Here is a 27,516-nt window from a genome sequence, read left to right as displayed (position 1 = left end):
CAGAGAAGTTACTTTAGGACTCTAGAGCTGCTATTGCCACCATCGAGCTAGGCGCGGAGCAGCTAGATGCAACCCACCAGTATCACTCCGCCACATACGCAGCTATGGAGGGATCTCTGCGAGTTACCGAGAGTGCCATCGCAGATCGAGATGCAACGATTTTTGCACTACAGCAGGCATTGAAGATAAAGTCGAGGATTATTGATGACCTAAAAGCACAGGTGCAGGGATTTCAAGAAATGCTTATGTATGGTAACAGGCCTACCCAGGCCCCTGTGGGATATGGATGGGCTGGGCCACGGATACAGGTCCAGAATCCAGCAGGCTTTGCAGCACCAGCAAGTCTCTCTCAGCCCTCTCAGCAGTTCATGGGACACTACCCACAGCCCCAGTTCCAGTACTTTACTCAGCACGGGTCTCAGGTCCAGATGCCACACATGCAGAGCCAGAGTGTTCCTTGCGGTGACAGTGTTGCTGGTGCACACCGCCATGGTTGTGTTACTAGGCGTCCGGAGTTCACTTCAGGGCAGGTGCTTCCATCCGCTGTGCAGCAGATGGCTGCTACAACCACAGGAAGCCAGGTTATGCAGAGCACAGTACAGCAACCGCATAGTTACACAATCGATCTAATGGCTCCTCCCGATCCGGATACTTCTGGACCAGCAGTGGCGACGACACTTTCCCTTGGGTGACAGGACTGTGCTCTTGTCCCACCTTTCATTGTACATATAGTTACTTTTGCAGTTTCATTCAGTTTTGGCTCACCAAGACAATGACCAGTCTTGTGGCGGACAACCTGTTAAGCAGGCTACAATGTCACTTTCACAGGACACAGTTACAGCTAGTACAGTTGGTCTGGTCTGCTCACACTGGACGGACACTCTGGGCAGTGACATGTGGCAAGGATACGGATGGTGGCCTAGTGGACATGTGGCCAGGTCACACTTAGCTGGACGACATTTATGAGCCGTTGGTGGCTCTTTATGAGTGTATCTATGAGTAGTAGCCGTTGGGTCATTATCATTATCTTATATAGATGGTCGGTTCATCGGCTAGGTAGCGAGTCTTACACAGAGCACTGCTTCACCATCCCTGCACATCTGAGCCTCGACGCCCCATTTGTACCTGTGAGTCCTGGGCTAGAGCCGAGTGTGCTGCCACACCAGAGTCTGTACATGGTTCTTTGAGCTAGTCGAGTCCACATGTTCTGATCCACTATTGTGTCTCTGTTGTTATCCATTGTTCCTGTGTTTCATTCTGTTTGAGAGAGTTTCCATTTGTTTGAGTGAGATTGTCACGCACATTGCACTGAGGGGCACCCACACTGTTGAGAGCACGACACATTATCCGCGCTACAGGTGCTCACATTTCGGCGATCACGGTGGGACCTCAATTGAAGTCTCACTCTGTTGAGTATCTGGTTTCTTCGCTTCGCCTGTGCAGCCTGTTGGTCTGGTCCAGTTTCACCCTTGACAGCTTAATCTAGTTGGTCTAGTCTCTCGCCTTGTTAGTCTCGTCCTCTCTCTCCCTAGTCCACCCAATACTCGTACTGGTCTAGTCCTTCTCGTCCTGGTCCAGCCAGGTGATCTAGTCACTTGCCCTGGTCTAGTAGAGTCCAGCCCAATGTTCATCCAAGTAAAGGTTGTCTTACCCAAGTGAAGGTCTTCTTGCCCAAAGCTCGGTGGGGTTGACGGTTGCTGCATGACACATACAAGGAGGTCATTGGAGCGTCAAAGTGCACTACTGAGTCCTCTGAAGTACTACCACAGAAGGCGTCAACCCTTGGTGCCTAGTAGAAGCATATAAACCCCATCACCCATACCTACTCATACGGCTACCTCCATTCCTTCGACCGGTTCTACACTCTCCAGGTCACCTTCTCTGGTAAGGCTCTCCCCCGTTTTGTTTACTGCCACTTCTGTGAAAAATTTGGACATGAGGACAAGGACTGTTACTACCTCAAGGGATTGCGACAAATACAACAAAGTCTTGGTCCTACTCTTCAACAAGGGCAGCACCTGCATCCAACATGGTTTCTCTGTGTAGCCATCCACACCATATGCCACCTTTGCTGACAGCCCCTCCTATGCAAGGTATGCCAAGTACTTTTCCGTCTCAGAGATTTTATCATACCCTTGCTCCCTCATCACCTCAAAGCCTCTATGCCTCCACCTCCAACCCAATCCACCAGAAGCAAGGACCACCTCGTCCTTTGAATCGACCCATTTTGTGCTACAAATGCGGGGAATATGGGCATTACCAAAGCAAAAGCCCCCTAGCAGAAGGGTCCCCTCCTTGCCGTCATTGCCCTAAAAGGAAGGATCACTACAGTAAGGATTGCCCTAAACTTTGTGCATCCACGGCTTCGAACTCAAGTCAAAGCTAGAATGAGTTTGCCTTTCCCAAGCTCAATTTGATAGCGGTGAGCACCGTTTCTCAGCCGCCCCCTTCTATCCACGTGGTTACCCCTAAAAATAAGACGCCGCAGTTGGCAGAGGAGCCATCCGGCGTCCTCACTTGGGCCCAGAGAGCCGCTCTCGGTCTTAGCATTCCATCAAGTTCAACTCCCCCACACATTCTCACACCAGTGGATACCCTGCCTGCAGCTGTTAACGAGCCATCCCCCGGTGCCATGAAAGAATCCAAATCTTTGCTCTCCGATATAGATGAAGCTTTCTTGGAAGCAGTTTCCGACCTACAGAAGATCAAGGTACCAGAGGAACAACAGGTAGAAAAAGAGAAGCTTATAGCAGAGACAGTCTTGAAGAACACTTTCCAACAAGTGTCCCTCTATGACATGTTGCGACTAGATGCGAGTTTCAGAAGTGACACCCTTGCAGTTATTCAGTCACTTTACCCTAGAGCAAGTCTTAGTGGCGGGCACCTCCCAGTGCCACCGTCAGAGTCCTCTATGATATCCAATCCTGCTGCTCCACTCACTGATTATAGAAACCCTCGCCTGACAGTTTCGGTTTTGGGTTGGCAATTCTCGGGAGTGATAGTGGATGGTGGATCTGGCATCAACTTGATGCCCGAGTTCACTATGTTAGCTCTAGGTCTACAGCCTACTCGCCCTGCTCCCTTCACAGTTACATTGGCCGACCAACGGACAGTATACCCAGTGGGCATCGTGGACAATGTGCCTCTGCAAGCACAAAAATTTACTTTTATTTAACTTGGATTATGTGGTGGTTCGTCTTCCCCAGGTAGAGGGCGGATTTCCCTTGCTTATTGGAAGACCATGGCTGCGACACACTAAAGCCCATAGCATATGCTTCTCAGATAACTTTGTTTGTGTCAAGAAAATCGCAAGGTCTAATGGTCCGTTTGGACAACGAAATCTGCACCTAGCAGGTAGTGTTTCCAACTTAAGAGCGCATGAATCACAGCCAGTAACTCTTTCTCATAGACCTGCATGGTCATCTCTGGACCTCGCAAAATTCTGCTCTCATAGGCTACTACCCTGCCATCTTGCATTAGCACTGCACCAATGCTACTACCACAGGTATCACACTGGACCACAAATGACTTCCTAACATCTAGCAACACAATGACTGGATCTGAAGTCATCTTTTCCTTTAAGAGATTAAAAGCTGAAATCTCTTTCTGTGTCCATCTAAAAGTGACTGCCTTCTTTTGAAGAGCATGTAAAGGTGAAGCAATCTCAACGAAATTTCAGATAAACCTTCTGTAATAGGAGCATAGTCCCAAGAAACTTCGGACATCGTGCACCGTCTTCAAATCTGGCCATGACTTGATCGCTTCAACTTTTGCAGGATCCATTCTGACACCATCCTTTGAGAAAATGTGTCCTAGAAAGTGAATCTCTTCCAGAAAAAACTCACTTTTCTTTGCATTGATGAGCAACCTATGACTATGTAGCTCTTCGAACACAATGGCCAAGTGATGCCTATGCTCCTCTTCATTCTTTGAGTAGACTATCATATCATCAAAGAATGTACCAACAAACTGCTGGTGTGGACGGAAAATTCTGTCCATCATTGTATTGAACGTAGCAAGAGCATTTGTGAGACCAAAGGGAATCACTAAAAATTCGTAAAGGCCAAAAGTTGTTCTAAAAGTAGTCTTGTGCACATCCTCTGATCTAATGCGGATCTGATGGTACCCACTCTTTACATCTATCCTGCTAAACATAGCTGCTCCTTCTAATTTGTCCATAATATCATCAATTCTAGGTATAGGGAACCTATTCTTGATGGTATTCTTGTTCAGTGCACGGTAGTCTATGCACATACGCCATGAGCCATCCTTTTTCTGCACCAACAACACTGGAGAACAGAATGGAGATGAACTGGGCTGAATCAACCCCTTTTCTAACAGCTCCTGTACTTGGCCCATTATCTCTTTCTGCTGAGCCGCACTAACCCTGTACGGAGGCTTATTTGGTGGGCTACTGCCTGGCACCAAATCTATCGCATAGTCCTCGGCTCTCTCTGGCGGTAATTGAGACGGTAATGAATCGGAAAAACAGTCACTATACTGTTGTAAAAACATTGTCCTTTCCTTATCTAACACAGATAAATTTGATTCATCACAATCTGACACTTCACGTGCAAAACTCAAGTACGCAGAAAGATGCTTTTTCATTACAGAAGTAATAGCAGAAGCTGATACAGTGGGAATAGACTCCTCTTTAAGCTTTACATCCAGAATGTGAGTCTTTCCCCTACTCTGTACAGTGATCTTTTTGTTGTAGGCATCCATGATTCCCTGTACACGAAACAACCAAGGAATACCTAACAACACATCACATCCGTCCAGTGGCATGATTAAATTCTTCAGCATCTACATAGGACTGGATATGTAGGCGCAACTTTCCGATGATGGGTGTCACAGCCTCTGTATGGCCAGGACATGCCAAACCTGCCTCTGCTGTATTCCCCATCTCTTCAGGTCTGATTCCCAACTTTGCAGCCAATTCTGGGGAAATGAAGTTGGCTTTGGCACCTAGATCAAAGAAGATAAGCACTGTTTGATCCCTGACCTTTCCCCATGCTCTGCAAAGCTCACTTGCATCTGAATTTCGCTTGTCGCCCACCATATCTGGCACTAGACCAGCCATGGGATTCTTTCCTTTCCTGTCCTCTTTGTCTTCAGAATCAGCTGGCCTTTTCTTTGCAGGACAATTGTAAGCAATGTGGCCAGGCTGCTCACAAATAAAGCATTTGTTCTCTAACCTCAGGACCTTCTTTTGCTCTTCCGACTTGCGAGGAAAACGTCTTTTCCATTGCTTCGCTGGTCCCTTTTCTGATTCAGCCGTAGCTTTGTCTTTCCCTGCATTGGCTGACTCCTGAGTCCCTTTAGGAGCCTCATTGGGAACGTGCTTCTTGGCTGAATTTTTCTTGCCTGATTCTGCCTTGACGCCAATGTTAAATTCACAATCTTCTCCCTTGAGCAAACCATTGCCAGTGTTTGCTACCTCGATGAGCTACGTCAAAGTAGTGACTTTGGTCTTCGTGCAGTATTTTCTCAATCCTTTGGGTAGGCCACAACAGTATTTTTCAATCTGTTCTGTCAATGGCACAAACCTATAGGAAGTTACTGGAAGTAGAGCTTTCCAAAACTTCCGATTGTAGTCATCCAGATTCTTGCAAGTAGCAGCATTAAGCTGATGCCATTCTGTCATGACATCTGCTTCAAAGTCATCAGATAACCATGCTGTTGTAAAAATCTGCTTGAAGTAAATCCATGTGGAGGGAGCTTGCCCTTGAAGCAATAAAGTTGTCCACCATTGTCCCGCTTTCCCTGTCAACAAAGTGGTTGCCTTGCGGACCTTTGAAGCCTCTGTAAAGTTTCCCCCTGCATGGGCCTTGTCAAACTGTTGGAGGAATGAGAGAGCCTTCTTCCTGTCATCAAACCCTGTAAAGGTCGTGAATGACACACCTTTGCCACCTTCTTTGTACGGAGTTGGCCTCTCCAGCGGCGTTAAATTGTCATATGGAAGTGACTGAAACATGGGAACACTATTAGGGTTCATTTGTGTTCCCTGACCGCAATTAAGTTGACCTGGAAACGCTATATTTGGCTGCTGATTTGTAATTCCAGCCATACCAAAATTTGCATGTGGCATCCCAAATTGGCCCTGAGTGCTCTGAAACCCTGGTAGCATGCCCGTGACACCATACATGGGGTTAGGCATCATCGTTTGAGCACCCCCGAATACCGTTCCTGGAGTGTAAAACTGATTTCCAGGTGCATGACCAGCCATGCTCTTGAATACCGATCCACCTCCAAAATAGCCAGGGTGTACTGAAGGAGGTGGGAAGACCTGTTGCATAGCCTGTGGGTTGCTTCCTTGCCTATTAGAACCAGCTATAGGCTGCTAAAAGGTGGCGGGCTGAACTGGTACAGCTTGAAAGACTGGCATCTCAGCCACCTGTTCTTGCACCTTAGGCACAGGTTGTGGAGACTGCATGTTCTCCGTTAAGTGTACAGGTGTTTCCATTGACTGTGCAGTATGAATCACCTGTGCTCGAGCCTTAGCAGGCTTTTGAATATGATCTAGTGACCCAACTTGCTGAGACAGAACACGAGGTTGCAGAAAGGCTAAAAACCTCGGATTCTGCATTACTTGTGTGAACATAGCCACAGCAGTAGCCAACTGGGTCCTCAATATATCATCATCTGTCTGTGGTGGTCTTGAGGACTCACCCACTTCATATGTCTGTTGACCCTGTGAAGAGGAAACCTCTTCAGTCACATCATCTGGTCTGTCAGCCATAATTACAATTCCCTGTGTCTGGTCTATGATCCCCTGTGTCTTCAAGCCCAAACTGACCAAAGCTCACTTCTATGGGAAAAAGTGATTCAAATCCCAGGGATGGAACCATGAAACCGGCCCGTTCAATCCAAAAAGGGCGGTAGACTTTACTTTAAACCTTGATTTAGCTTTCACCCATTTAATTTGTCGTCCACTTTACCTGTACTTTCAAGAGACAACAAAGGGGAGAGGGATACAGGCTGCTAGATTGCACCTGTATGAGTAGACCGACACCACATTGGCCCCTAACTTAGGCGCCCCTTTCGGTATTTCTTTATTGTTTAAACGAGGGAATAAACGTTGAGGATCCCTACAAGCTACCCCGCACCAACTTGGCTGAATTTCAACTGTTCCGCCCCGATTTCGGCAGCATAACTGTACTAGGACCCTTCACAGTCAGTATTCCCACGCATTGACTGACTTTCCCGACGCATACGGGCACTTTGCAAAACCTGGCGAGAATCTGCAGCACGCTGAATTCTCTGTTTTCAGCCCCGAAAATGCGCTAGATCACCTGTACAACGGTCCCCTCGCGTCCCCGAACTTCCTTGGGGGTATTTGGGACCGTTTAGGGCCAAAACCCTAAACCTGCAAAAATACACAGCAGGCTGTAATTTACTGTTTTGGGCTCCGTTTCACGTGCCGGTCGCATCCGTAGCAAGTCCTCGAGCTCCCGCACCTGTAGGGCTACTTGCCCTTTGAATCGGACGAGATTTCTGGAGTAAAACCTCTCCGAATTCACCTGTACCTGCGGGGGATTAGCCGCTAGCTAATCCAGTACCTGTGCAAGAGGCTCTTGCCTCGGCAATCGCGCATGAACCCACACAACTGTACATTGGTCAATTGAAAAGCCCACTAGTGGGGCATAACATACTGCCATAGGGGAGAGAGAGGGCAGTGCGTAGCGTGCAGGGCATCACTCCTGGCACCGCATTGTACATAGGAGGGAAAGCAAGCACTCCATAGCTCTTAACCTGTGACAGGCTGAAAATGAGCCCTTCTCCTCTCTAAAATCAGCGCCCCCTTCTCTTGCATGAGGAAAGTGCACCAGAAGGTGCCACTTGGCATATTTATAAGCATTTTCCCGTTTCGGGGTTGCCGCCTAAAAATCTCCCAACCGGTTGCCCAGTTGACTTCACAGCATAGTAAGAAAATGTTCCCCTTGTCATTCCCGAGGTAATGACGCAAACACATTTTCAGGTCCCAAAATAGCAGTTTCCTAAATTTTAGGAGATGCTGCCATTGTATCTTTCTGGGTCATCCGACCCTCTTTGTACACTGCAGCCACACCCGAAACTGAAATGTAGCCTCTGTAACAAAGGATTCCAGTTTGGCTAGTCAATGACCCCACTTTGGCTAACCATAGTATTTGTCCAACCTTAGTGCTCTCTTGCCCTCAGGCCTGGACTCCCTCTGGACAGTTCTACACTAGCTATGCAATGCAAGGCAGTTAGATTTCCCGAGGGGTGTTTCCAAAAAGTGAAAGTAAATAGATAATAAGAAAGAAATCAACAAAAAGGATAGATAGTAGTCACACACTGGTGACACTACCCTCCCCCTACTCACCCCTACCCACTCCTAGCCACCCCCTACTCGACCCTACTCACCCGCTCTCTGCCCTCGCCCCTATCTAGCCCCCCAACCACCCCTTTCCCCCTCGTCCCTACCTAGTCTCTCCTCCCTCCTACCTCACCCCTACCTAGTGAGCATATCACTTTGCTGTGGTGGAGCCTCATTTTGTTGTGCCAGTTGGGATTCTTGGACTATGCAATCATACTGGGATCCCGCCTATTCAAAGGCTTAAGGCATTTGCAAGCAGTGCAATGTTTTTAACACCATTTTTGAGGCATGTAAGGTCATGGTTGGGCCTCACACTGCTTCACGAAAGATGTACGGAGGCGGTGCCTAGTGGTTTTCTTGCACACTTTTTTCAGTATTCCTCTCACCAAGACGGTGAGCGGTCTTGTGGCGGGCAACCTGTGGCAAGGCTACAATGTCCTTCACAGTACAGTGTCCTTCACAGGACAGACAATTGGACAGTTGTTACAGTTGTTCTGGTTCACACTGGACGGACCCTCTGGGTTGGGGAGTGACACGTGGCAGGGTACCAACGGTGGTCTAGTGGACATCGTGGCCAGGTCATCACCACCACTCAGTTTGGAGATAGACTTAGCTAACTGGACATTTATGAGCCGTTGGTGCTCTTTATGATGGTACATGTGAGTAGCAGTTGTTAGGGCAGGATCATCATCTTCTTGACCTCTGGTCCTGGTACGTAGTCATCTAGAGGGAGTCTATACACAGAGCACGTCTTCACCATCCCTGCACATCTGAGCCTCGACACCCCATTGTGCCTGAGTCCTGGGTTGGAGCTGAGTGTGCTGACACGCCAGGGTCTGGATCAGTTCTTTGAGATAGTCGAGTCATTTGTTGTGGTCTACTATTGCTGTTGTGTGTTGCTGTTGTGTCTCTGTGAGCTCAGTTTTTGTCTATTGTTTCCCTTCTTTTCAGTCTGTTTGAGTGAGATTATCATGCACATTGCACTGAGGACCACCCACTGTAGAGAGCACGACACATTATCCACACTACAGATCCACTTTGCCAGAAGCTACACTCCAAAGGAAGATGTCAGAAGGCATGTAACTTCAGGCAAAAAATTTCTTGAAAGCTTGCCAAGTCCTTGGACTGTGCAGCTTGGTATAGCTACAGACATCCACCACTGTATGGCATTGCTTTTGAGAAAAACGGCGTCTCGGAAAAAAATCGTTGATCCTTCACTTGCAAGTGATCTTTATGGCTTATTCCCTACAGGACGGAGCGATGAAGACGGGAGAGTTCCTGATGTACAATGAAGTCAGGGTGGGAGTGGCTAATAAGTCCGGGGTCGGGACACAAAGATTCTTTGATAAATTTCTCTATGAAACTTGGAAGTGATGTCTTGCTTTGTCGGCTCTTTGGTAGGACCGGTATGCTTTTAGAAAAGTACACGTTCGAAGCTCTGATACCACTGTCACGGGGATGGGCACCACGTGCCAATGGAAAAGAGCAAACTGAACAACTTTAAGCACTTCAAATAACAACTGAACTGAAAGAGATGCACGACACACGAGACGGGGAGTGGCAGTGCTCCACCCCAAGAGAGCACTCGCCCCAAACCTTGGCGCCCCTTTCGGTATTTCTTTATATTGCTTAAAATCAGTACAACGGTACTCCACGCTCTGCATCTTCTCCTGGAAGCGTGCCAGAGAATGAGCCATGACACAAGGCACTTGGCCTATGAAAAGCAATTACATGGAAAGCTTCAAACTCAAAAGCATTCGGTCCCAAAAATTGGCGTGAAAAAGCTACCAACGCACTTTTTTTTTTCCGAGAAAGAGATCCTTCTATTAGTTAATGAAACGTCCCATAGGGCTACAACCACCTCTACTACAGAGGGCTACAAGAATCATAAGGGGAGACTCTCCCAATGAAAAAACAGCATATGTGCAATGAGGCTAAATCAAGAGATGGGAGGAGGGAAAAGCCACACAAGTGGACGATAGTGCCATCTGAGCACACCCTGAACCATGGTGAAGAAAGGCCGAGGGCACCAGAGTCGAAGGAATGCCTCTCTATGCTCTCGCATGCGGTCGGAGCTGCCATGGAGTCTCATGAACTGTCCCCTGAGAGTATGGATCAGCTCTAGCCAAAATCTTGAACAATCTCTGCTGGTGGCACAAGGCGAGCCTCAAAGATGTCGAAGCAACAGGCCCGCCAGATAAACCAGAGTGTCAGGCCATAGACGAGCTCTCAACACTCCTCTCTCTCACTGCACCACTCTTGTGGAGTAAGCTCTGTAGCAAGCTGGATTGTAGGTCGACCCCCTTGTATCACTACCATCATGTTGGTGGAGGATAGCTCAAACTATAATGCAGGACCCGTGAGAGTGAACAAGCAGCTGCCCCCCAAGTGTACTGCCGTGCTAGGGAAAGAGCTGGCATCAGCCGAAGGACCCGAAGCCAAACCTCTTGTGCCATAGGGAAGTCCCAAGGACAGTGACGTTGACTCTCCAAAGGATGGTCACAAGCTGCACATGCTGCCGAGAGGCCACTATGTACAAGCCAACTCCCCACTGCTGTAGCTCTATGTGAAACCAGCCACTAGAACAATGTGACTCGCCGCGGCTGTCTGGAGTCCCACAACCTTGCCCAAAAAGCTGTCAAGAACTTAGCTGTGACACCCTCCTCTTGCCAATAAGGTGCTGCCAGCAAGACCAGCCTCTCTCCGTGCTGCCAATATGTGACGTCCCAGTCGAACAGTGTGATGAAAGAAAGGGATGACTGGATGGTCGACTGAGGAGAAAGGGTCCCTCCAAAACCACTCTCCATGATCTCACTGCAATCGTGTCAGTGGAGAGGTGTAGCGGTGATAATGTGTCGTGCCCTCGATAGTGGGTGCTCCTCAGTGCAGTGTGCGTGAGATCTTGCTCCACACAATGCAAACACAGAAGACAATGAACAATAGAGCAACAACAACACGACTCAACGGTGAACCTGAACATGAACAGCATGAACATCGACTAAGTCAAAAGAGACCAATACAGACTCTAGCATGGCAGCACACACAGCTCCAACCTAGATCTCATAGGTACAGTGGGGGTGTGCATGCTCAACTGTGCAAACGTGCTTTGTATAACTCTCGACTCAAGACTTGAGACTAGACGCTAGACCATACAAAAGTGGATAATAATGATAGCGGCCCCGACCTTGGACCCAACCACTCATATGTAAGGAGCCACCAATGGCTAGCAGATATCCAATCCAGCTAAGCCTATCTCCAAACTGAGGTGGTGGTGATCTGGCCTTGGTGTCCACTAGACCACCATCCGTATCACTTGCCACGTGTCACTGCCTAGGTGAGAGTCCGTCCAGTGTGAACTCCTGACCAATTGTGACTAACTGAACTAACTATCTGGCCTGCACCAATGGCACTGTAGCCCTGCTACAGGTTGCTCGCCACAAGGCCACTCACCGTCCCGGTGAGAGAGAACACTGAAATCAAAGAGAATAGTGAAACAAGCAAAAAAAACACAGTGCACTCTGAGTGAAGAAGGTGATGTTTGGAGAATATTTTGAGTTCCTTGGAGGAAGGTACCAATGAAGCAATGTAGATATTTGCAAGATATGCCGAAGAAGCAATAACCCCGCCCCGCCTCAATGTGGTAAGCTGTCCAGAGAGTCGAAACTGAACACTGACGAGGATGAACAAATCCAAGTGAGTCACGATGCTAGTGTAAATGCAGCCAAAAGAGTGAGGAGTTGGCTACCACAATTTGTATTTGTCCGAACAGAAGACAATAAGGGCAAACTTGAAATAATCCCAGTTTTAGGTCGGCACATGGAGCCTCCGCCGCAATTAAACTGTGAAAATTTCCCGGTTTCCTTCAAGGCAATGCTCAAACTCTGACTTTAATGAGGCCTGTAAAATTTGCTGCTAACATTGGAGGGTTGAGGGGGTGGGTAGGGGTCTAGGGGGTGAATAGGGCGAGGGGAGAGAGAAGGGGTGGTAGGGGGGATGATAGGAGCAAGAGGGAGAGGTATGGACGAGGGCAAGAGAGGGGGTGGGTAGGGCGAGAGGGGGAGGGGTGGGTACGGGCCAGGGCAAGAGGGGTTGGGTAGGGGCAAGGGCATTAGGGGGTTGGGTAGGGGCAAGGGGTGAGGGGATAGGTAGGGGCGAGAGTAAGGGGGGGTTGGGTAGGGGCGAGGGGGCTAGGTAGGGGCGAGAGCAAGAGGGGGTTGGGTAGGGGCGAGGGGGGATGGAGGGTGGGTAGGTCTAGGGGGAGGTGGGTAGGGTCGAGGGACAGTAGGTAGGTACGAGGGGGTAGCAAGGATCTAGGGGGGTGGATAGGGTCTAGGGGGAGTAGGTAGGGCCAAGGGGGTAGGGAGGGTCTAGGGGGGTGGGTAGAGACGAGGGAGGGTAGGTAGGGTCTAGGGGGAGGTGGGTAGGGTCTAGGGGAAGGATAGGTAGGGACGAGGGGGTAGAGAGGGTCTAGGGGGGTGGGTAGGGTCTAGGGGGAGTAGGTAGGGCCGAGGGGGTAGGGAGGGTCTAGGGGGGTGGGTAGGGACGAGGGAGGGTAGGTAGGGTCTAGGGGAGGTGAGTAGGGTCTAGGGGGAGGGTAGGTAGGGACTAGGGGAAGAGAGGGGGTGGGTAGGGGCGAGTTAGGTGGGTAGGGTCTAGGGAGGGTAGGTCGGGACGAGGGGGCGGTAGGTAGGTTCTAGGGGGAGGTGGATAGGGTCTAGAGACGGTAGGTAGGGACAAGGGGCAGAGAGGGTGGTGAGGGGTGGTGAGGGCGAGGGAGAGAAAAAGAGAGAGAGGGGGGTGGGTAGGGCTAAAGGGGGTAAATAGGAGCAAAAGTCTGGGTGAAGCTAAGCAGAAGATGCACAAAAGGATGGAAAGGATGTGGAGCAAGTTGAAGGGGGCGTGTGTCCCGTAGTGAAGGTGACCGCTTGCAAAATCATCAGTGCTTGACTTTTCTCTCTGAAGTTTGAACTCTTGTAAATCCTCCACACGTGTTGTTGGCTCAGGTGGCTCACTTGGGCATAGGTAGTGTAGGAACTATGAAAGAGGGTGTATCCTCAAGGAAACATTGAACAGAGGCCCGAAAGCAGGGCATTGCAGCAGTAGCCTCCAACCGCTGCAAGATGTCGTTGTCAGACTCGGGTAGTGTAGGCTGCTCCAATTCGGGATTTGACTCTACTTACAGCGAACTATGATGAACTACTGGATCTATACCACCTTCAAGGCGAATGGGTTTCCTTGGGGCACCTGGAGTATTTAAATTTTATCCACATAGCATCATTGCCCCAGTCATGGAGTGCTTTAGTGTGCCGCAACCATGGTCTGCCAATGAGCAAGGGAAAGCCTCCCTCAACCTCTGAAGTCGAACCACCACTAACTATAAAACAACAAGAGAGTTCATTCAGGGTTGTTCGGACAACCAAACTTTGAGGATAACTGGCTTGCCCTTTTGCATCACGGCAATGGTTCGGTTCGGAACCTCGAGAGTCGCATCATTCTTGTCATGCCAAGGCATGCCCAAGAGAATGTCACAATTTCCCAACTTCACATAATGTGGAAATCGGCTTTTCCATAATAATCTTGAATAGTCACTGGAAGAGCACCAATGAGCGGTACCACTTTCAGAGTTTTCCCCGTGGCTAGCTCAACTTCAATTTCTCCACCCTCTGCACCATAATCAAAGTGCATCTGCTTCAAGAATTCTGGATGGATGAAGTTCTCTATAGCTCCTGGGTCAAAGAAAATTAGGGCTTTCTAACTGTTGACTTTGCCATATGCTCAACACAATTCATTTGTACTTTCAAGGCGTACGCCACAGATGTCAGGTACTAATCCAATGGCCAGTTTAGCTCGTTTGGCTGGAGATGGTCCTGGGTTTCTATCAACCGTCGGCACGAGCGTCGGCTCCGCTCGTCTGTTAGTACGTTGGGGACAACCAAAATAGTTATGTCTTGCTTGAAAGCATCCAAAACATCGGCTTTCTTGTAGTAAGGTGTCTCGTTGTTGAGGCGCCAAATGAGGCCTTTGCGGTTGAGTTTCACGAGACTCTCGAGAGTTTGTTCTTTGTTGGCAAGAGTTGTGGTTAGTGGCTGGAGGTTCTTCTGTGGTAAACTCTAGCTTTCCCTTCACCAATTTGTAGCCGACCGCAGCATGGTCCGTAAGTTCTTGCATGGTAGAGACTTTCTTGGAGAGACAATATTCCTGCAATGGTGATTGTAGTCCAAAGGTGTATCACTCGCATTGGGCCTCCAAGGGAATGAACCTAAAGAAGGACACCGGCAGGTACACGTCGAGAAACCTTTGGTTATAGTCATCATGGTTTCGGTGGCAAGCATTTTCAAGTTACCCCACTCTGCCAAAATCTGGACTTTAAACATAGAAGTCATGTAACTGCGTGCAAAAACTGTCTTGAAAGCTTGCTAGGTCCTTGGAGCATGCGGTTGTGTCGCGATTGAACTCCACCATTGCATAGATTTATCTTTACGAAATCCCGTTGCTCGAGAAATCTTGGATTCTTCTTTATAGTTCCCCAAAGTACAGATGTTGTCGAATTGTTGTAGGAACTGCAATGCTTTCTTCTGATTTTTCACCCAGAAAAAGTGAAAAATTTGACTGTCGTGCCGCCATCCTAGATCTTTGGGTTGGTTAGGCACGTATCCCGGGTATGGATAATATGGGCTCCAACCATTGTAGCCTGGTGGCGGTGGTGGTGAGGGAGGTGGGGCTCAATGGCCGCTGCACTGGATCAGGGTCAGATGGTTGCACCATATTCCTGAATACTTCCCCGATTGGAACAGACGGTTGAGCAGGTTGCCGGATGGAAGTGTAAAGAATGAGGATGCAAGAGAGCTACACAAGACAAGCACAAAACACACAGAGATAGAAAGCTTCTTCTGCTTCTTCGCTAAGAAAAGAGAGTACAAAATGACTTAGTGCTAAAGCTGAAAAGTAGCACATATGTACATGCGGTCACTAAGTGTGAACTTGCTAGAAGCATACTAGGCTGGCACTATAAGCGTAGTCCAGCCGTAGAATCACTGGCAAAGATCCTCCATGTTGGTCACCTAACGTGCCAGTGAGTAAATGCCGTAAGCGGCCAAGACCCGTAGTGGATGCCGGATCAAGATGTAGAGCTCGACATCTCAACAGGAAATTCTCGTACTTTTTGGTGCCTGAGCAGGAGGTACCACCTTGGGCATCAAAGGGGGTAACATGTAGTTCAAAAATTGTTGAAAACTTTGCACCATCGGAAGATTCTGTTGAGGATGCCGCGAAAGAATGTCGGGAAGCTTGTCGAGAAGAAATTGCAAATATTCTGCTGAATCCATGAACGCCATGTCTTGGGTTCTTTATGGCTTATGTCCTGTAAGACAGAGCGGTGAAGACGGGAGCGCGCCCGATGTGCGATGAAGTAAGGGTGGGAGTGGCTAATAAGTTTGGGGTCACGATCCGAAGATACTTCAAATAAAATTCTAGTAGCCTCTAGTTTGCTCTGTCTGCTCTTTTGTAGGATCGGTATGCTTATAGAAAAGCACACGCCTAATGCTCTGATACCACTGTCACAAGACAGGCACCGTGTGCCAATAGAAAAGAACAGAATGAACAGACTTTTAGCACTTCAACTAAACTAAAAGAGAGAGACGACACGCTACACAGTGGAAAAATTTTACCCCAGAGAGTATTGGCCCCAAACCTTGCCGCCCCTTTTGGTATTTCTTTATATTGCATCAACACAATACAAGCCGGTACTCCACGCTGTGCACCTTCTCCCAGAAGAGTGCCAGAGAATGAGCCCTAGTCTCATATTTAAAGGCCCTTGGCCATTAAAGGCAGTTACAGTAAAAACTTCAAACTCAAAAGCAACTGGCTCAATAGCTGGCGCTGAAAATCAGCCAACACAGGTTAGGGGCGAGGGGTGAGTGCAATGGGTAGAGGTGGTGATAGTTGTAGAAATTATTCACTTCTCAAGAGTAAAAAGAGGAAAATATGTTCATACAGCAAGGTCAGAGGAAAGGGACAAGGGAAATTGGAATTGGAGGTTTGAAGAACTAATCACCAAAACGAAGCTGACTGTGTGCAGAGGTAGTCAGTCACAATCTAGCTGCTATAGATAAAAATTAGGAAGAGTGAAAATGAAACACACGAAATAGGAAGGTTGAATGGCTCACACAATCCGATGGTTAAGGAGGATTGTGTAGGAAAAGCGAAAGGTAAATACAAGATTTTTGTAAACCAACTGACATTATCAACCGAGCAGTGGAAATCAGATAGGACAAAAATGAAGTTGCGCTGAATCAAATCATACTAAAGCATAGATGAAAGCGAAGATAGGAAGTCTTGGTTATGAAAAGAGGGACAATGATTAGCTGAAGGAGAAGAAAGGAGAGGATGGGAATATGTAGATTCTAGGGAGAGAATAGCTTAATATATTGACAGATGCCTCAGTTTGAGTGATAGTAGCACTTTACTCTAGAGCCATTTACAAGCGGCAAAGGAACACCGTCTAGAGTGGCTAATTGCACCACCCCCTGCGGTAAATTTTCTTGCACTCTGTATGGCCCTTGCCAGGCAAGGACCAGCTTCTTTGCTTTTTGTGATAGCGCAGCTGATCGAGCAGCAACAAGGACCCTTGCACGATTTTCGGAGTGCGAAGATGAAGATCATGCCACGCTTCGCGATAGAGTTGCTCTGCTAGGAGAGCAACAATCTACTTTCTTCAAGCATGGAAAGACGAGAAATATGGACAGACTCCACACCACAATCAACATGAAAACTGCCTACCCTAGGAGAGCCTGAGTTGTATTCGAAAGGGGCAATGGTTTAGGCTAGCTGAAAAGGGGTGTAAGTAGTCGTTGCTTTGAGAGAAGAACAATATACCTAGAGAGTGCCGAGGATTGCCTGAGCCCATGACGCTGGATGCAAATGGCATTCTTTCCGGAGGAGTGCGATGAGAACCTTGTTAGTGCTCTGTGCTTGCCCAGTGATCGCAGCAGTCACTTTGTCAACGAGTTGATCTCGACACTGCTGACTAGCTAGAAAGTCTTTCATCGACTCTCCTTAGAGGTGGACACCCCATTGAGAGAGGGTCTACACAGAGGTAAATAACGGATTTCTTTGGAGCCCCTACTCAGCAATACCACGACAGAGAGGAGACACTACCTACTAGACCGGAGTTGGGCATACACGAAACACTTAGCCTTTAATATATTCACCTCAAGGTTACAAACATAAGCTTTATTGGCTTATCTTTGTAACCTTGAGGTAAATATTAAATCATTAAGCTCTTATTTGCTAAGGGTCTTATGAGATATATACACTAAAAGAGTTGTGTGCGGTAAACTACTATGAATTTAGAGCTATAGGGAGGCAATTTGATACGAGTGAAAGTGTTTCATCTTCGAGCTTCTTCATGGTCTTCATTTCATCCAAAAAATAATGGAAAGAATTACCAGCTCAGTGGTGTTAGACTTGTGACATGTAGTCTTGAACCTGCAGAGGTACTTGCTCTACAATGCCTGTAGGGTACAGTGTTCTATTGTCTGCCAAGGTGACAGTAAACTGTGCTACAGACTGAGGACCAGCATGAAATTTATCCGTCAACAACTATTCTAGTGAGAAGCCATCTAAAAATGGAGATTGTGAGATGTGGCCTATGGTAATCAGTAAGAGGAGCAGCAGGGTAACAAATCATATATGACTGTCTGGTGCAGAGGAAGTTGCCCGTCCCAAGGACTCGCTGCAGGGTACGACAAATGAGAGCAATTGCACCACTCTAGAACATGTTATCAAGGAAATGTGGTCATAAGATGGTGAGTCTAGTGGCTCAGTAGATGCTCAAGTTTGATATTCCTGCTCTAAACAACCAAGGTTTCAGTGGAGCATGGGCAGCCTATGAGGGACATGAAAGTAGCAAATTCCGCATGCAAATCTGAGAAAGTCATATGGCAAGCTGAAATAGTGATGTAAAGAAAAAGAGATTTCTTCCCCACCGTGAAGATAGTTCATAAAGAGCACCGTGAAGATAGGAATGTTCATAACGTATAACCGTTTGTTTCAGAAGAGGCTGTACAGTGAAAGACTACCATATAGAAATGGTGCTCCATTTCCATCCCTCCCAAAAGAAAGGAAGCAATTAGGTTGCTAGTGGGTACTCAAGACGAAGGTAACATTGTTCAAAGGTTAGCGATCTAACCTAACTTTGATAGAAAGATGTTCTCAAGTTTGTACCACTAAAAAATTGAAAAGAAAAAGAAAAATCTTTGGTGTGCCATGCATTCAGAGTTGAAGGAAAACAATTACTCTTCCAGATAAGCGCTTGAGATAGTTCCGCCAATTTGCACCAGGTACACTTTCAATATCCTTCCAACAGGGTGTGCCAATCACATCAAAAATGATGTTCAACTGCCACAAAACATCCTTTTGTCAGCACCTTGCTATGGTGCACACAACCTAATCTACACACAACAAATTTGCTTGAAGCATCTCAAAAAAAATTCTGCAGTACTTGATTAGTCAAGAGAGATGGACCATCATCTGCGTAACGCTCTCCTTCCCTTGGGGTTACAGGATCTTCACTGCTGAGATCCCAACATTAATCTCTCTCAAATGCATCTTTTGAATGTATTAAAACAAGTGATTCTATTCAACGTGAAGAAGCATGGTTTACAGCATTCAAAACTTCATTTTAAATGTAAAATTATTTGCACGTATTGAAACTTGGACTGCTTGGTTAACAATCAGCCTTGTATTGCACGACTGACATGTTATAATCTGGAAAGTTTTCATCAAATGACTATTTCCATCCTTGAAATGCTTTAGTATATAATATTGAATAGCGTATCCAAATTGTCCTCTATAATAAAAAAAATGGTTGACGTATGCATTATGCAATCAAGGTAACTAGTACCTACATCCAGATAGTTGATGTCTCATCACAAAGTACAATCACCCAAAGAAGTAAAGAATGAGAGTAAATATAAAAGCCAAATGTCAAAGTGCTAAGCAGAAGATCTTCTAAGCCATTCAAAGCACCCAAGGAATGAATATATCAAGCACCCAGGGGAGTTTTTAACAAGCAGCAGCCAATGCCACTTCTTGCATGATTACAGTAATTCTAAGGAGAGGGAGCACTTGCAAGTTCATCAAATGAGCTCAAAGAGGGGCTCCACACTTGAATGGTAACAGCACAGACATATCAGTTGAGAGATGTGATACAAAATGGGCAAGCCTTCCTCTGCAAAGGGTAGTCATTCTATTAGAAATCTGTGAGAAAAATTACAAAAGGTATGTACCTGACGAAAGCAAGTAGCCAAAATCTATTGCTGAAATAAAAACCAGCAAGAGAACAGTGCACGCACAGCCTTGTAGCCTTCAATGGAACTGCCTTGCTTCAAGGCTAAGGTTTCTATTTAAGTATAGAAGGTTTTCGAGCTCTAAAGAAGCCCTTTCCTTTAACAGCTTCAGTAATTGGTTGAAAGTGATTTTCATAGGCCAAAAATCCGTTCAAAGCTGCTACCAATAGCAAAATCCTGATTCATGCCCCATAAATCCACCTCCATAGGTTTGTGGATGTCGAACAGTGAACCATAGAAGAGGAAACAAAAATTTAACGTGGTCTTACACCTCTGAGAAAACCACCCTCAGAGCCTCTTCCTTTCATGCTTTTTTCCTCCTCTTCCTATGGGAAAGGACATCCACGATATGGATGATACACAAAATCATGGGAAACATCTCATAGCTTTGAGAAGTGTGAATGGACTGCTTATCTACAAGGGGATGACACAATGGCCAGAATCTAATTCAATCACATGTTACATGGCAAGAGCTCCTATTACCGTGGACTACCTTATAGCCTTGCTTGTATTTATACATAATGCACAAAATTTCACAATCTCTGACCAGGTAATTGGTGTTGCTGAAAAACATGCATATTTACACTGTATTGTAGCATGTAGGGATCAGACAAATATTGTCTTTGCCTGGCCCGTTCTCCTCTAAACATCACTTTGTACAAGAGATTTTTCGCGTATACTATGATGCGTTCTTTGATGGTTTGAACACACTAGATCTTGAGGGCCCGCTAGAAGAGTTTACGAACAGCCTGACAGGGGTGCTACATAATTACGTAACATATAATTTTCCATGCAGTATAACTACATCAAGCCCCTACAAAAAATAAGCCACTCCTGGAATAAAGACAAATAAACAAGCAAGGACGAAAATTCTTACTGTATTGATCCTCAGCCTCAAGGCAGTTACAGCAAGGAGACCCGTCTAGCAGTGGGCGTTTGCTTTGGTAATGCCCATATTCCCCGCATCTGTAGCACAAAATGGGCCGACTAGATGGGCGAATCAGGGGACGAGGTGGTCTCTGCTCCTGCTCTATGAGGTGAAGACTAAGGTGTAGAAGCTCTGAGGGGCGGAGGGAGAATTAGCATGATAAAAGCTCTGAGATGGAAAAGTGTTTGCATAGGAGGTGTGGTCAGCAAAGGTGGCATGTAGTTTGGATGGCCATAGGGAGAACCATGTTGGATGCAAGTGCCAACCCTTGTTGAAGAGTAGAGGCAAGGTTTTGTTGTACTTGCCGCAATCCCTTTTGGTAGTAGCAATCCGTGTCTTCATGTCCAGTTTTTTGACAGAGGTGGCAATAAGCCCGAGGGTGCATTCGTGTGGAGGATGATATGGAGAGGGACATGAGGTACACCAGACCAAGACTTAGACTCCTATTGAGCCCGAAGCTCTTCTAGCACTCTCTTGATTTTGTCCAAAGCTTCTTGATGTGGGGACTTGTCCTATCAAACAGAGACGGAACTCTCCTCCTGAAGAGCTCATTTTGTAATTTTAGTGCTTCGAGTGCCCTACGTAAAAAAATCAAGGGGTCAGAGGCACTTTCCATGAGGACTGAGGTGGGCTCTGCCTGAGGGGGGTCCTTGAATAATTGCCTTGCTCCCTTTATCCTCATAGCGGCACCAAGAAACTCCTCGAGAGTGGCTTCAGGTCGAAGAGTCTCCCATAGCTTCTATAGAGACGTCTTGAGGAGAGCCTTCTCCACCCACTTCTTGACCATGAATTAGCTGGTTGCTGGGCAAGCTTAGCAACTAGAGACTTGTTCTCGTCATGAGTTCTGCAAATGTCTCATCGAGTCGGAGCACCAAGTTTTCCAACTCATCCGAGACTTTCTCTTGAAAATCACGTGGTTTGAAAGCTTTACAAAACTGTTTCCTTATAGTGGCCCAAGTTGTAAAGTGGTTCTCAACAAACTCACAGTACCATTTATCTGTTCAGCTATCCAAGGTTGATTGGAAGAGCACTAGGTCGGCGTCCTTTCGGTTGAGGCCATGACCCTTGCAGAGGGATAAAAATCTCCTACCATGGTCGTCTGCATCCTCTATGGAAAGTACTTTGAAATTCGGAAACTTTATGTTCACCTTAGCTAGACTCCTTGTCAGCTCCTCCATTGTTGCCTGCTCAGGAGCCTACTGTAACATTGTTGGTGAAAAGTGTATTGGGGAAGGTGACCTGGGTGATGAGTAGTTGGTTGAGGGAGATGCCTAAGAGGATAGCGGTAGTGGGGATGGAGGAATTCTACTCGGAATGAAGGCCGACGTTTCCTGTGGTAGTACTGCAAAGGACTCCTTAGGGGGCTCGTTCAATCTTCAGACTGTCTCGTATCCGTCATGCAGTAGCAACAGACCCACCCAAGCTCTGGGCACGAAGACCCTTGAACTTGCTGGATTAGAGACACTGGACCAAACTCAACTAGATCAAGCTAGACACGGCTAGACCACTCCAGCTAAACAGGGACGAGAGACTAGAACAACTAGACCAAGCTAGACGAGAGAGAAGGTGGACTAGACCAAGCTGGACCAAATCAGCAGACTAGACCAGGCAAGGGACTGGATCAACTAGTTCCTTGACCATGTATGCTTAGTGGAGTGAGACTTTAGTTGAGGTCCCACCGGGTGTGCCAAAAATGAGAGCACCTTCAGTAGGGAAAGTGTATCGTCCTCAGTGCAATATCCATGAAACCTTACTCCAACAGAATGAAAACACTATAGAGAAAAATGGAACAAGCAAACTTAAAAAACACACCGAGAGTATATTACTTAGTGTGCAATGGAAAGATAAGATAGCCCTAGAGTGATGGGCGTATATACAATGCAGCGGGGGAAAAACCTCCTAGTAAGGGAAAAAATGCCCCGGCGGTCCTAAGTGTGTTCACACACGTCACTACCACATGTATATAGTAACAAATATCCCCGGGAGTGATGTGGTCAACGAGAGCTGGCACATAGAGTATAAGGAAGTGCCATGCCCTGTGAGGACATGATCAATCCACAAAGGGCAGTAAGCCCAAAGCTTTGCGGAAAGCTTCGAACTTCTCACGAGACAATGCCTTTGTGAAAAGGTCTGTAAGGTTGTCCTATGTTGGCACATAAGCCAAGCTGACCTCTCCTGCTGAGAGCCTCTCCCTGACATAGTGGTAATGCACCTCAATGTGCTTTGTGCGAGCATGAAAAACTAGGTTCCTTGCAACTACCAATGCACTCTAATTGCATGAGATACATGAACTGCCGAGCATGAAACAAAAACCACTTGTGGACACTCGTGTGTCAAAACAACCAGCCCAATTTGAGTCCAAAAAAGCATGTAAATTTGGCGGCAATGATCCCCCCATGGGATAAAACAAGATGTAAAGTGTCACTCAAGTAGCGAAAAAGCCTCTTGACAACCTGTCAATGCTTAGACCTTGGGCTATGCATAAATCTATTGACCTATGAGATTGCAAACTGAATATCCGGCTTTGTATTGCATACATAAATAAGCCATCCAACATCAGTTTGGTAAAGAGTGACATCGGCAGGATCACCAGCATCATGAAGACTCAATTTAAAACCTGTTTCCATGGGAGAGGCAATAGGTTTGCAATCCTCAAGTCCAAACTTACATAGAAATGTCTCTATGTAGCTTGTCTAACACAAGGAAATACCACCATCACACTGCTTAAATTGTATACCCAAGTAATGATGCAACAGGCCCAAATCTTTCATCTTGAAAGTAGCATTCAAATCATCCTTAAATTCAACAATATGTCTCTCATTTGGTCCAGTGATCAGCAAATTATCCACATAGAGAACGACAATGAGAAGTATATCACCCTCACGCTTTACATACAATGTGCTTTCTGTTAGACTGTTACGAAAGCCTCTTTTGACCAAATGAGTATCAGCTTTCTCATACCAAGCACGAGGAGATTGCTTCAAGCCATACAAAGCTGTTTTACACCTGCACACTTTATCCTCTTGTCCTTTCTTGACAAAACCGCAAGGCTGCGTTATATAAACTTCCTCAAATATGTCATCATTCAAGAAAGCAGTAACAATGTCTGACTAATGTATATCCCAACCAAAATGAGCTGCCAATGCACATAGAAAATGCACAATGGTCATAGGACAAGTGAGAGAAAAAGTCTCTTCATAATCTATGCCTTTTTGTTGTGCATAACCCTTTGCAACAAGTCGAGCCTTATAGCGATCAATCTCACTGTCCGGCTTCCGTTTCAACTTGTAAACCCACTTCATACCAATGGCCTTTTTGCCAGGAGGCAAATCACATAATGTCCATGTGTCATTTTTGATAAGTGCATCATATTTAGATTGCATGGCAGCCATCCAATTTTCTGAATTGTGTGCTTCATCAAAAGACAAAGGTTCCTCAACATCACATAAGCTAAACTCAGCCAAAGCATAACAATCTGAAGCATAAGATGCATGGTGCGAACCTGAACGAGTACGACTAGACAAAGGTGCATCCAATTTACTGTCACGCAAAGTATGCACCAGCCCTTTTGGCATACCTCTAGCCTGCTCATTCTCAGCCCTTTCCTCATCAAGTACATCATGTACATCTACATCAGTAACATTTTCAAAAACCCCCATAGGCTGTACATTTGTCTCACTAGAATTTACATTCGAACTTTCACCACTGAAAGAGGCAACAAACTCTAATAAATGTCCTGTGAGCTCACATTAATGTCTCTAGTCCATGACAGTAAGGGCTGAACAAAATCTTCCAAAGACACAACATCCTGTGAAACCAAGATACACTTTGTTTGCGTATGGTACAACATGTAACCTTTGCTTTCAGTACTATCACCAACAAAAATACATTTCACAGCCTTATCATCCAATCTTTTGCACTACGTTTGTGGCACCAAAGCAGAAGCCAAACAACCAAAAACGCGCATGTGCTCAATAGTAGACATTCTATTATGCCATGCTTCGTATGGAGTCATCGACTGCAAAGCTTTTGTAGGACACCTGTTAAGTACATAAGTGGCACACGTGATGGCCTCAAGCCAAAACAAATGCGGCAAAGCTTGAGTTTTGACCATACATCGTGCCATTTCCGTAAGTGACATGTTTTTCCTCTCAGAAACACCATTTTGTTGAGACGTATACAGCACTGTAAATTAGTGTTTTATCTCACAATTAGCCAAAAATTCATTAAATTCATGAGACCTGTACTCCCCCCCTTGATATGAACGAAGGGTGCCCATTGAACATTTTGAGACATTTTCAACCATAGCCAGAAATTGTTTGAAGCATATAAACACTTCGGACTTCCTGGAGTAATCATCAATGAAAGTCACGAAGAAAATGTAATTTCCCAAGAACGGAGTTTGCATGGGCCCACAAACATCACTATGCACAAGCTGCAAACTACATGTGGCCCTAACTGAACCATCCAGCCATGAAGGAGACCAGGGTCAAGGTGGTAGCCAAGTCCAATGTGAAAATGAGAATGGCCAACCATGCTAAACGCTGCATCTTACCCAAAAGACAACCTTCACAAACATGTTTGAGAGGTGCTTCAAGAAGAACCATAGCAAATTTCTGCAAACACAGCAAACTGGCAAAATTCAGAAGGCCAAAATGTGCATGCCAAAGTTTTTCATCTCAAACAGCCTTTGAATCCACAATTGCATTTGCAAAATTCTGCCCACACTTGTCATACAAAGTGACCTTATACAGTCCATGGCTTAAAATGCCATATGCAACAATTTCATCACCGAAACTGAGATCATCTACTGTACTTCTGTCATCCACAAATTTGACTACAAGACCAAGTCTAGCAAGTGCAGGTATAGACAAAAGATTCTTCTTGATCCAAGGTATATACAATGCATCAACAAGTGTGAAAGAACAGCCATTTTCAGCAGTAAGCACAATCTTTCCAATTCCCTTAACAGGATAAAAGGCATTGTTTGCACAAGTGACTGTATTCCCGTTAGGAACATCCTCGAGAGAGGTAAACAAGTCGCAATGAGACGTAATGTGCTTTGTGGCACCACTGTCAATGTACCACACATGAGCATTTGCAGCCACTGATATACATGCATCATAGACAGAAGGATCATAAGTGCACTCTGCACTAAAAGACCATTCTACATCAACATCAACAGCACAATCTCCTTTCACAAAAGACTCAACAATATGTGTAGTGGAACCAGCCTCTTTCTTCTTAGCCTCTTTAGCCTTCAATTTTGTACACTGCTTGATCGAGTGATCATTAGCTTTACAATAATGGCAACGCATCTTCTTTTTGCGCTTTTCATCAGAATTCCCAAATGAGGTATTGCCAACAAAAGCATTGGAAACAGGTGATTTGCCACTTGCCAAAGAACCATGAGAAGTGGCTATATTGCTATAACCACCTTTTCTTTGAGCAACAATAAAGGCATATTCAACTATACGCTATTTAGCCCTGTTTTTTTTGGAAAGTGACTCTTGCAACAGCAACGGGCATAATGCATCAAACTTGACAACTTCTGGATTTCCTTAGGTCATAAATTTCCAAATACTGGCAAAAGTTTGGTAGAAATCTGGCAAAGCATCAAGAACACTCTGCACAAGGGATCTGTCAGAAAAGATTTCACCTGCAGAAATAAGTTGCTCATTTATATCCTTGACACCAGCAAGTAAGTGTCTATTTCATCTTCCTCATACATAATCTTCGACTTTAGCTCTTTACGTAGCAATGCAATTTTAGCCTCATTGCGACTTGCATAAAGACAAGCTAGCCTGCTTTGCAGATTTTACTGAACGAATGTTAGGAGTAATAGTGTCCATCTCTCACATCCCAACGAGCTTGCTCAACCGTAGGCAAAACAGTCCTAACAACAGCAATCCTGCCAGCAAAACCTGCAGCATCCTCAACATCACATGTATCTACAGAACCAAGGCGTACATCAATGCCCTGCACAATGTTACAAAAGCCCTTTGACACAAGGACATGTTGCATCATGTAAGCCCACATAGGGTAATTGTCCCCATCCAATGTGTCCTCAACAAAAAATATCTTGAACACATATGTGTTGTTGTTAGCCATGGCGAATGCATCCACCATGTGAAAACTGCCCAAAAAGAGGAAAAACGGAGCGGGAACAACACGTGCTATATAGCACAAATCATAGAAGATTGTAAGAGACCTATTATACAAAAAACGGAACTAGCAAAAATTTTGCACAAAATGACAAAATAGCCTATGCAGTACCACCTGTAGTGGAAACGGAGACTAAAATGAGCCCAAACGGAAATTTTGAGCAGACCAAGCTCTTCAAGCTTACCCTTACAATTTGTCGACGTGTTGACGCTAACCAAAGCTCAAAGAAATCTGAGAAAGTGAGCAGGGACGTGCTGGCGACGTTGACGACTAAGCCCGGGAGGATGCAACCTGCTATGATACCAATTGTTGGAATTAGGGTTATAGGTAAATGCACACAGCTTGGAGAAGACAAAGGACGCTCAACGCACACAACCAAGAGTATATTACTTAGTGTGCAATGGAAAGATAAGATAGCCCTAGAGTGATGGACGCATATACAATAGACAGGTGAAAACCCTCCTAGTGAGAAAAAAATGCCCCGGCGGTCCTAACTGTGCTCACACACATCACTACCACATGTATATAGGAACAGGGAGGTCGGGAAGAAGTATTTGACCGTACGGGAATGGACATCTCTGATGCGTCATAGGATGGGTGACATAGAGCATCGCAAAGGAGATTGTATCGTAAGTTCGGTAGGAAAGGACTAGGTGATGGGTATTCTTGATGTGTCACATGGTGGGTGGCAGGGTATTGAAAAGGGAATATTCCATAGTCGGGAAGAAATTCTG

At 46.1% G+C, this 27,516-nt stretch overlaps 1 protein-coding gene across 8 annotated transcripts in view; it reads right to left on the bottom strand.

Moving 5' to 3' along the window:
• Nucleotides 1-27,516, bottom strand: part of LOC147464996 (mitogen-activated protein kinase HOG1-like) — a 175,578-nt gene that overhangs the window by 38,630 nt on the left and 109,432 nt on the right. For 6 of the 8 annotated variants that reach the window (XM_086510661.1, XM_086510678.1, XM_086510631.1 and 3 more), the window contains 2 exons: nucleotides 18,843-18,915; nucleotides 18,638-18,739 (listed from right to left, as the gene is read on the bottom strand). In XM_086510661.1, coding sequence (XP_086366787.1) covers nucleotides 18,638-18,739; nucleotides 18,843-18,915 — 175 coding nt within the window. The remainder of the gene's footprint in view (nucleotides 1-18,637; nucleotides 18,740-18,842; nucleotides 18,916-27,516) is intronic. The other 2 variants (XM_086510671.1, XM_086510647.1) reach the window with 1 other exon arrangement.

This window comes from Adiantum capillus-veneris, chromosome 1 (assembly GCF_014529385.1).
Source record: "Adiantum capillus-veneris isolate H3 chromosome 1, ASM1452938v2, whole genome shotgun sequence".
NCBI lineage: Eukaryota > Viridiplantae > Streptophyta > Polypodiopsida > Polypodiales > Pteridaceae > Adiantum > Adiantum capillus-veneris.
The sequence above is the reverse complement of the archived record's forward strand: the minus strand, read 5'-3'. Positions and strand labels throughout refer to the sequence as shown.